The sequence below is a fragment of the Staurois parvus genome, unplaced genomic scaffold (genome assembly GCF_062004578.1).
Source record: "Staurois parvus isolate SC_StPar_1 unplaced genomic scaffold, SC_StPar_1.0 ptg000063l, whole genome shotgun sequence".
In the NCBI taxonomy this organism is placed as follows: domain Eukaryota; kingdom Metazoa; phylum Chordata; class Amphibia; order Anura; family Ranidae; genus Staurois; species Staurois parvus.
In genome coordinates, this window is record NW_028317859.1 from 223,919 (window position 1) to 235,961 (window position 12,043).

Sequence of the window (12,043 nt, forward strand, 5' to 3'; positions counted from 1 at the left end):
AGAGCCTGGCAGCGAAAGGATTAAAGGACAACATTAGATGGAGTCACAGGCTCAACGTAATAATAAAGGTGATAGAAATGTAAACCCAGTTGTGACGTGTTCTCATTATGATTGCTGATTGAAGCCCTTTTCTAAAGCTCAGAACATTTGTAACAGTGTATTATCAGAACAGACCCATTATCCAGCATCTGGAATTTTTATTATTTTTTTTTTATTATAGATAGAGAATACTGATTAACTGGCACAGCTTGCTTAACCATGTCCAAATGGCTTTAATATTATTTCATATATGGCATATCGTTTGATAAACTATGCTACTTATAGTAATCATATTTATTCTTCTACCCAGTCATAGTGATCTTTTTATTCCTCCTTGGAGTTGCTGCTCTTTTTCTGGTTTACCACTATTTTCACCGATATAAAGGTTCTTATCTTACCAACGAACCCAAAGCTATAGACGTTCCTAGCGCTCCAAAGTCTTCCTCGGCAAGAAAAGAGCAGCCCCTTCCCCAAATTGAGGAGGAAGGAGGGACAACAGAATAGCCCTAGGCTATGGGAAAGCAGCATCCAGGAAGCATCAGCCATCAGTTCAGGATGTCCAGGAACTACTGCTATGGGCACTTTACGATACTCCTATTGGTTGGTCCAGTGTGTTTTTATGGACAGTGGTTGGGATGAACCACAAAATGATGAGAACAATGGACAATAACAGCTGTGTCTTCATCCAGATCACTGAAGGAAGAGCAAGGTCTTTGTGGAGTGAGTATTCCATTCATCTTCAGCTTGATCTCTTTTCTAACCAAACATTCAAACTGCACAAGCAATTGTTAGAATCTGCTTGTTATACTTGTTGTTGTCTCTGTATTTCTAGTAAAAGATTCAAAGATCTTCCATTGATATTCGAGTTTGAAGGCCACTGTTTTCAACAGAGACTATCCAATCTCATTATATACATTTTCTGCATATAGTGGTTAACTTATATGCTTCAGCCTGTTCTGGGTCACCTGTCTACAGATACCTGTTCAATGGCAGTCAAACCTTAAAGTAATACTAAACACACTGTTTAATTTACTGTTTCTTTTATTTCTGTATATGGATGATGACACTAACTACTTTATTTAAAAAAAAACATCTAAGTACCTTTTTCCTAATTGATATACAACTGTCACCCAGCTCTTTCATGACCCTCTAGTCTGTATCTAAAAATAACAAGGAGGTGAAGAAACTATTAATCCACATGTAATATCCCACGCCATTGTGTTTAGTTGGTTAGTGGGCAAGGAGAAGGAGGAAGAGAGTGGGCTGTCATTTACCACTGTATATACGCCCACATGTGTGACTCTATAGTCACATGGGCTGCACAGATGTGATTAGGAGGAAATGCTCAGCATAGAAACACATTGAAAACTCACTGAAAACTGAGCTGCCAACACTGTTCTGCAAAATTCCTAGCTGAATTGGGGACATGAACAGAAGGTGGAGATAGAGAGCAGGAGGATCAACCAGGTTTTTTGCAGAACACAGAAAACAAATCTCACAGTGACTGAGTGAGTATAAACAACATGTAATACAGCATTTATTCATAATTTTATGATGTGGCTTTAGTGACACTTTAAAGCAGTGACTCCAGGATGTAGTATTGTGCATCCAGCTATTGTGGGGCTGAATTTAAAAAAAAAGTGCATTTTTTTCTGACAGTGGCTACAATTAAAATATACTGATCTACACTCCTCCACTGATACAAACACAAGGATTGCCAAAAAACATGTTACTTTCAGTGATGCATCCATAAAAATCCTTTATCTTTAAAGATGCTAGTTCTTACTGACATAACTATATTCTATTGTAAGGCCACTGTAAAATAAAGCAAATAGGATGGGTGGTTTTACTTTTTGTAAATGAAGACTTCGAACAGTGCCATTTCCTTCTTGCCATTCAACTGACATCTAGAGATCAGGAGATGTGGATTGCATTTTCTGGATGATATATTAACTCCCACGACAACTTTCCACAAAAAAAAAACCCAAAGAAAATCAAACAAGACTTCCCAAATTCCTAGCATATAAATATCCTAAAGGACCACTGGCAGATAATGCAAGTTCCTTTTATGTTCCAAGTCCAAAAGTAACAAGACCATGGATATTTCACATAGAATAATTCAAACAAAATGTGAACTTGGCTTTGGATGGAAGATGTTTGATACTAGACTAGTTACTAGTTAGTTGAGGTCACACCAACCACTTTCTCTCCTTTTATGTGTTCTGTTGCAGTTCAGCAGGATATCAGAATATGATATTTGATTCATGCAGAGATGTGATGTCAGTGGTATGATGTTGGAACCACATAGCTAAGAGTAAAGCTGGGTGTACACTAGTAGAATTTCATCCGACATTTGTATTGTAAGATTCATGCAAGATAATTTGTTTTTAATTTGGGGTAAAATTGACATTCGATTTCAGCTGCAGTGACAAAACAATTCGAAGGAACAGGATGGAAATTTTTTTCTCAAATGTATGAATTTCTAAATTTCTTAAAGCCCAAATGATGAAGTTGTGACTGTCCTATTTTGGTCACACTATCAGAAGGGAGAGATCACTGGAGAAAGAAATAATGTTTGTGGAGATTGAAGGAACCAGGTGAAGCGGGAGACCGAATACTAGGTGGTTGGACACATTGACTACAGCTGTGGGGATGACACTGGAGGATCTCACAAGACTAGCACAAAGCAGATTTCTTTTTAGAGCTCTTATTCATCAAGTCACTAAAACTCAGACTCGAGTTGGCACTTAATAATAGTAATATGAATTTCTAATAGTGTATGTGGTAAAGTCCATTCATTCTAAAATCAAATGTTTAAAGCAAATTAAATCTTGAATTACTTTCAAACAACAGTTTAATTTTCTGAGAAAATGTTGTACAGATTTTCATTCCAAATTCTACTAGTGTATACCCAGCTTAACAGTTGATTGCTAAACAGACTACCGTAAGTAAGTGGCTAATTGTAGTGTACGTTTTACCAGTAACATGTAATAGTCAAACAAAATTGGAAATTTGTGTCATTGTCATGTCCCTTTTTAACAAAAAAGGAGCCAATTGATTCATCTGCAATTAATTGCTAGAGATTTTCACAGCACAATGAATAACAAGTAAAAAATATAGTTCTATCCTTAAAGTATAACTAAATTAAGAATGCCATATATGATCTGGCATTAACACAGCAGTTTTCTTTTTGCGTTCCCCCTTAACATAGTTTTTTTATCGTAGCTCGTTTGTGATGTCATCATGTAGGCACGGCGGTCCGTGCTGTGTGCCGGTCCGACCTGGTGTCTTGTATGTCGGAGCTATCAGCCCACTATACTGATTTTATGTAAGAATATTTTTTTTTAAACATTATTCCACTTCTGGTTTTATGTGGATGTGATTATCACTTTTAAGTAAAATAAAAGGAGAGATTTTTAAACATACTTCACCATAGAGGAATATTTATTATTTTTTATCCAGTGGTGCCATTGGCTACTGGGAACATTGGTTTGCTGCGGTGGAGTCATTCATTATAACTTGATGGTCCATCTGATCTGGTAAGAGGCACTTTTAATCGTGTTACAAGGTGGCGGAATTTTTCTTAATATCGATGCACTATATTGCACCAAGTGGTAAATGTTAACCTCTCACTTACACCTTGTGGATTGATTTTTTTCTTGGATGGAGGAGTTCTAAGGAAGGACACTATCAATCTTGGTTTTCCTCTGGATACTGTCTATATGGACACTTTTTCTGTGTTTGACACATTTATATGAATATTTTATTTAATACTATATTTATTGAGAATTTATTTTAACATTTTTTGGTTCACATTAATACAATTTCAATTTCGTGTTGATTATCCTGGAAGTAGATCCATTATTTTCGCCACTTTCTGTAATAGGGTGACAATGCTGTTTAGTCTGCAGCGAAAGTGCACACCAGTGTTGTCACCCTATGGAGAGAGCAATCTTAGATGCACATGTACTGTTAAAAAGTGGAAAATTACAGTTCTAGTGACAGTATCATCAAGCAATAAAACTTTTACTGGGGGGACTCAGGAAAACAAACTGCTGTGTTAATGCTGTTGACAGATTGCATGATATAATTATTGTTGATTTTATCCATAGTTCTACTTTCAAGGAGTTTTGGCACAGTTATCACATCTGCTGACCTAATGATGCAATGTTGTCTCAGGCTAATGTGACAAAAATGACCTACTTTAGGCTTTTACCTGTTACAAAAACAAATTTTGATCATTTGGCTTATTTTGATTGAACTATAAAGTTGGTACCTATTAAGGATGTACCGCTACTGAGTACTTACGAGTACTTGTATTCATATAAATGTTCCTGATACCCCAAACTGATACCTTTGCAGTGTGAATTGAGCCTATTCATTTTGTATGCAAAGAATTGCATGCGATTTGAACAGGAATGTGGGGCAATTCCTGTCCAAATTGCATGCCCATTTCCCTCATTGCTCCGGAGCGGTCATTGTTCTGCAGTGTTGAACACCCTGAGTCATGACCAACATGTGCTGGATATAAACCCTTGGCTTGGCAAAGTGGATCATAATTTTTTCTGCCTGGACACTTATTATACAGGTAAGGTCCTCTCACTATTTTCCTCTTTGTTGGGCCCCTATGCTTTTTATTAACCCTGTAGCTGCCACCCATTGTGTGCTCAGCTCCTGGATCTATTGTGTTGGACTTTCTAGCGGTCTGTAGATCTCTATGCTCTCCCATCATCTATGATCTGCAGCGATGATCCCAGCGAGCAGAGGCCCCTTCTGTGTTAGCAAGGCATTACCTGATCAGGCATGGAATACACAGCAGCTTGTGGTGCTCACAAGGCTAGAGATGCATAGGTGGCCCACCCCCAAGCTGACATCACTTCCATTTTATACCTGTGCCAAGCCAAAGGTTTATATCTAGCACATGTTGGACATTCAGCACTACAGAAAAATGACAGCTCTGGAGTGGTGGGGGAAACCAAATGTGATTTGGACAGTAATCGCACTGCATTCCTGTTCAAATTGCATGTGATTCTTTGCAGTGTGATCTGAACTTATTAATTTTGTATGGGCTCAAATTACACCGCAAAGGTATCAGAACTAAGTACTCGTCGGTAAAAAAATGGTATTGGTGCATCCCTAGTACTTACTGTCACTAATAGTGTTACTGAGAGGCATTGTAAGTTAAGATGATAGATCCAACATGGAAAAAGCTTTATAAGGTGGGACATGTGTGTGTTTCCTGGCATTTCTGATTTTCTGTATGGATGTTGCCATGGCTTAGATCTCCTTATCAGGTGACAGTTGGACATTGTTGAGTGTTCCCCAGCCACTGTGGTTTTCTGTTTGGATGCTGCCACAGCCTAGATCTCTGTATAATTTTCTCTCAATACACTGCCAGAAAAATGACATACCGTGAATATACCACTTGTAAGCTACAATTACAACAATGTAGCTTTGTAAATAATAGAATAAATAAGAATGCTTTCACATTTATGCAAAAATGAGGAAACCACCTTATATTTAGATGCATTATTGATTTTTGGCTTGCTTGTGGCCCAATCTGAAGCAGGTTACATTATTACAGGCATTTTGTTGCAGCTGAAGTCAACAGAAAGCCAGCCATTAATGCTGGATGATGCATTTTATGGATAAGCCAGACTGTATTCCAAAGTAAAAACTACACTGGATATAAGCAAAGATGGACAGTTGTTAAACTCTCTGACATTTTCTGTGTTTGCTACAGATCTGTACAGTTCTCATTCCTACCTATCATAGAAACAATGGGACTTTAAAGATATGATGCAAAATGAACACACACACATAATCTATATATACATAATATATACAGTATGTGTGTACATATATTTATATATAATATATATACATAAGGCCTGAAGAATGAGAAGATGCAAAGTCTGTGTAGGGAAACTGGACATTTTTTTTTCACCACAAGCCTATCATATTTTATTAGATTTAATGAAAATAACATAAAACAAAGGTTTGGTAACAGAAAGACTTTCTCATAACAATACTAAAACAGGACTGAAACATTAAATTATGTAATTTATATCTCCATGTGAAATGTTTATTATGGAAACAGCTATCTTTGGTTTAAAAGAAAACTCCACTCTTGTTAAAAAAACAAAAAAATAGCATAGCACTTAATGTTAAACTACAAAATGGCTTGAGAACTATTTTAAGAAATTGCATTTGGTAAAAAATATAACACAGTATGGCAATCTGTGCACCAGTTACAGAATGCCCCCAGAAATATAATTTCCTGCTTGTGTGGATGGTTCACTGATTTTCTCAAATGTTTTCACTGGGATAGAAGTAAAATTTTAGGTATTCCCTGCAATTTTGTGAGATACTCACAAAAGCTTGTCTTCTAAAGTAGTGGTCTCCAAACTTGGCCTAGGGGCTGGATGTGGCCCTTTGATAGGCTTTATCTAGCCCTCTGGGCACTATTCTTCTCACTGATACCAACAAAGGGGCATAATTCCTGCCACTGGCATGAACAATAGGACACTATTCCTCCCACAGACACCACTGATGGGGCACTATTCCTCCCATTGACACTAATGATGGGGTACTATTCCTTCCAGTAACACCACTGATGGGGCACTATTCCTCCCACTGACACTAATGATGGGGTACTATTCCTCCCACAGACACCACTGATGGGGTACTATTCCTCCCACTGACACCAGTGATGGGGTACTATTCCTCCCACTGACACCAATGATGGGGTACTATTCCTCCCTCAGACACCAACGATAGGGCACCATTCCTATCCCTAATAACAGCGATGGGGCATGATTTAGTCCCACTTATGCCAGGACATTTTCTACTCTCACTGGCCACACTCTGGCCCCCTAAAGTTTGAAAGACAGTAAATTGGCTCTTTGTTTAGAAAGTTTGGAGACTCCTGTTATAGGGGATGCAGACATTGCAGGTTTCCTTATTAGAACACTGAGATCTGCTCAGGTTGTTTCTATTCAGGAATCAGTCTGAAAAGGATATGATCAAACAAGCAGCTATTTTTTTTAGAACAGAAAAAGTAGGAGTCTAAAACAAAGTTTAAAATCTCTGCAACATGCAAATAATTTTTTTTAACAAAAGTTGAGTTTCTAAAAATTGTACTTGACCACTTACAGTCACAGTGACTGAACAGTGCTTATGTATGAAGGCATATCATCAGTCTGGTAAAGCACAGATGGCTTTTATCATATTTTTGATGCTGCTCAAGATATCTTTTGAGTAGTCTTTCACTATATTTTCCTTAATGTCTGAAGTGACACTAGAATGTAGGCAGACACAAACTGGTATGCCATCACATGCAGACATTGCAAGATCCATAAACATAAAATACAACCTGGCTTATATAGTAGTAAATTTTATCGGCAGTATCTGTCACAGCCAAGCCTCCGATGAAGATTGTTAACACCCACTTCTGAAATTCAAATCATTGACAAAATGTCTAGTAGTACCTAGGATGTGATAGGTAATTTCTATTCCTTTTAGAGAGTTACTGAGAACATTCACAAATTCTAAAAATATACAGCCATTCATTGATCAAGACAATCATCATAAAACATTTCAAAGGTTGAAAAGGTTCATTTAACCTTTTCTATGGTTAACATAATAGCACAACACTGCATTTTACATCAGAATTCTTTCTATAATTCATGGTAAGCATAGCAGGTAGGGATGAACTGAAATTTCGGCGGCCAAAACATTTTGGCCAAAAATACCTCTATCAGCCTTCGGCCAATATGAGAATAGCCCCCAATACAGGTGTCGAAAAACTAGCCCTGCTCCCACCGCCCCCTTTTGGTGGTTCTCAGCTTTTCCTGAGAACCCATCCAACAATCCTGACACTGGGCACAGAGATCAGTAAAGATGGCCTTCACTCATCTCTATGCCCTTGGAGGACTGGAATGATGTAATTTTTTTAAAGCACTAGATCAATGTTTTTTTTTTTTAATTTAATGCTTTACATTGTAGAGGAGAGATGTGGGGTCTTAATGACCCCATATATCTCCATAAAGAGGACCTGTCACTGCTTATTTCTATCACAAGGGATGTTTGCATTCCGTGTGATAGGGATAAAAGAAAAAAAAAGGTAGAAAGACAGTGTAAACAAAAATGTAATAAAATACATTTTAAAAAAAAACTTTAAAGTGCCCCCATCCCTCCGTGCTCGCACACAGTGGTGAACGCATACGTACACATATGCATCCTGAATTTTCACTTTCAGTTTCGGTACCAGAATTTTAATTTCGGTGCACCACTCATAGCAGGCAGTATTTTTATACTAGCCTATGTATTTGGTTCTGATACCAAAATCAACTAATAAGGATACCTGTAGAAAACAAGATATTTAAAACCACAACCAGGATCCAAGTAAACCCCCAACACCACCCCTCCACTGAATGCTGGGTTTAATACTAGACATCGGTTTAGAGCTGTCATTATTCAGTCTACTTTCAAACAGTGGAGCCCAGCCCTTTGTGCTGAGAAGACTGGTAACTAGGGTTGCACTGATAATGTTTTTTTACTGTGAGTATGAGTACTGAATACTTCAGACAAGTGCTTGCCGATACTGAGTACCGATACTTTTTACAGTGTGATTTGAGCCTGTACAAAACGAATGGGCTCAAATTGCACTGCAAAGAATCACGTGTGATTTGAACAGGAATGCAGTGCGATTCAAGTCTGAATTGCATGTGGTTTCCCCCACCGCTCCTGTGCGAGCACAGGCTTTTCATAGTGACTTCAGCCTGAGTTCACACAGGAGTGGTGTGGGAAACCTCCCTGCATGATGGGTTCCATCACCGAAGCTCTAGCTTCTAATTCGACTGCAGACATCAGCAGCTGCAGCTGGGCTCCACCCGTCCCTTCCATGGCTGTCTTCTCCACATTTCCAGCGGCTCAAGCCATCCACCAGCCTGTGTTTATAGTGTAAGTTCACCTTACGCATGTGATTTGGACAGGAATCACACCGCGTTCCTGTTAAAATTGCAAACAATTCTTTGCTGAGCGATCTGAGCCCATATTAATCAAATTGCATATCAATGGTATCAGTTTTGGGAACTGGAGCATTTGCATGAGTACAAGTGCAAATACTTGATATCGGCAACAATACCGATATCGGTGCAACCCTACTGCTAACAATTTCCTGCTTTCTGTGTGATGGAGGTCTCACATTCTCCTAAAGGTTTAATGTGGGCATTGTTGACATCAATGATTCCTAAATCAGTTAAGGAGTGCATGTAGTGCACTGCCCAAAGCCTATCACCCAAGAGCCCAGGGGAATATTGGGAGAGGGTTACGCAGAAGAGTTCTTTAGCGTGCACTTCATCACACACTGAGGGTGCCCTTTGCTCTGAGGGTGCTGTAGGGAGCCATATGTGCTCAGGATGTGATGAGATGAAGAACCCTCCTGTCCAACTTCCTGAACAGACAGTTTTGGACAGTGACAGTTGACAGCACTGGCCATAAAAAAACTGATTTTATAGAGTGCTGGAGACAGGTAAGTGAAAAAATTTTTTTCTGCTGCATCTTGTGTAGGGACAAAGGAACCTCTGTCCCAAAAACCACCTTTAACAATCATTCTCATGAAGTATGCCACATGCAGGTTTCTAGAACTCCAAAAAGACCATAGATAGCAATCTGTTACAGGAAGAATGTAAAACTCAAGTAAACCTTGTTCTTAATATCTTTCCACCTTCCCAAAGGTCTACCTTGGTTACATGCACTGGACACTAGATTGGCTAGGAACATGATAATGAAAGTCAAGTCTGTGAGTTACCATTAGGGTCTTCAGATAAAGAATGGACACACATTTCACATAGCTCAAGTGGTCATAATGACGTGGCTTTTACCTGTATTTGCTAGAACACATCAAGTTACAACATGATTATCATGCAGCATTTTAATTTTGGTCACGCATGTATTTATAGCGGAAGTCAACTTCTCCACCAGAATATCCACAATATATTCATTTAGTCTGATATATATAGATATTTGTGAATGTTATTGGTGCCTTTACTTATTGATAGATAAAGCAATTTGTATTTTAGATTTAGTGGTCCTTAAATGCTTTGGCCCTGGTATTTGCCTTGGAAGATCTTTCTCTTTACCCAAGCCAACACTTATCTGGTGCTCTTGTTAAATTTATACTTATCTGTCTTAATTCTATTTCATAACACATTCAAAATGCCATTACTACAACAGTCTCCCTCTACAGAATGTGATATGGTGACACGAATACATATATATTTAAAAATGTATGGTAAAAATTTTAAACTATGTATTTTTTCAAACTCATTTTCTTCAACAAGACCTGAAGGTATACAAATAAAGTGATGAGAAACTATGTCTGGTCTGTGCATTGATTATGTCTGCTGCCTTTTATTAGCTCCCATTTCCTGGAACATTTTCTTGACTATATAAAATAGTTAATTCTGACTAATAAAGACACAATATATATACCTAAAGTGTTACTAAACCCTGGACCCTGCATTCACTATATCTGGTCTTCCACAATACATAGAACATGGAAAAGCAATAATTTTAGTAAATATAAACTGCCAAATACCTTTGCTCATCAGCAGTATATAGCAGTCTTGTGACTTCTATCAGTGTCCGGCTGAGCACTGGTTAATCTTGTAGAAAGAGTTTTCATTCTGCTCTGTCTTAGGAGGCTGCATGACCCCTGACTCTCTGTCTGGACAGTGCTGATTGGCACTGCGCCAATCACATGCACCCTCCCTCCCCCCAAAAAAAAAAACCACTCTAGCAATACACACCAAACTGAGCATGTTCAGAGTGACTCCTAGAGCTCTGTACTATTAGCAGATGGATTGGGGACATTAAAAGAAGGGGAGTATCAGAGAAGACAAGATCAAACAGTCCTTTTACATAATGCGAAGGATTAACCCCTTAGGTTCCACAGTGAGTATAACAAGCATGTTTTACTGCATATGCAGACTGATTTTACTGTTGTGGGTTTAATTAAACTTTAATGTTCTGAAAAGACAAAAAAAAACTACTCCATCTAACACGTGGGGGTGCAACAGAGGGTAGTACAATCACTAAAGGATAAGTTTACCTTTCATAACACATTCATTGGTGTAACGTGTTACTAAATCAGCAGCCCTCACACCCCCCTGAGCCATTGTGATTTTCTGCACCTGCTGTCAATTTAAAAAACTGCGATGCAGTCAGCTGCATCATTCATTTTACAGAGTTCTGTATATGAGAGCACTACAACTATCGTTGCAGATGATGGCTTGCAGTTCTTAAGCTGGTGAGTGCCCTAGGTAGTTCAAGGATTCTTCCTGTCACTGTTGTGGGTGCAATATCAGGCTCCTGCAGACAGACAGTCTGCAGGAGCCTGAGATTTTACCCACAACTTCCAGACTGGATGACAGCAAGCATCATCAAGACACCTCCTACTGGGTATTGCCAGGGACCACCCTTCCCCAAAGACTGTAACAGGTAGACACTACTGTAGAAACAACAGCAAAAGCACAGGCAATAAAAGGTTTGACAGATTCACATGACTGTTTCTAATAACCAGACAGCAAAACTGCTACACATGATTGTTTTCATAGAACTGCAAAAAAAAAAAAGAATGGATGGGTGTTTAAACTGTGCAACCAGATTTCAGTTTACAATAGAATAGTGATAGTTTCTCAGTTGCTATAAGCTAAAAAAAAAAAAAAAAAAAAAAAATTAATCTATAAATATGTATTATCTAATGGAAATGAAAAAAAAAAAAAATCACCAAGACTCACAACTAAAATGTCTCAGCAATCTGTTACAGCAGTGATCCCCATGCAGTTAGCTTGTGCTTATAGCTCATTCTCACTTTAGGGCTCGTTCACACTTGGCTGTTTTACCAATGCTTGCCAAACGCCCCTATAGCGCTTGGCAAGCATTGTTCCGGCGTTTGCGGAGCGCTTTTTAACGCTCGGCAAACGCCGCATGTGCGGTT

The 12,043-nt window shown here is 38.5% G+C and overlaps 1 protein-coding gene across 1 annotated transcript in view; it reads left to right on the plus strand.

Annotated features, from left to right (window-relative positions):
• CNTNAP1 (contactin associated protein 1) overlaps nucleotides 1-10,420 on the plus strand; it is a 227,226-nt gene extending 216,806 nt beyond the window's left edge. The window contains exon 24 of the mRNA XM_089668764.1: nucleotides 350-10,420. Within this exon, the coding sequence (XP_089524890.1) occupies nucleotides 350-543 (194 nt within the window). The 3' untranslated portion in view covers nucleotides 544-10,420. The remainder of the gene's footprint in view (nucleotides 1-349) is intronic.
• Nucleotides 10,421-12,043: the final 1,623 nt, after the last annotated feature.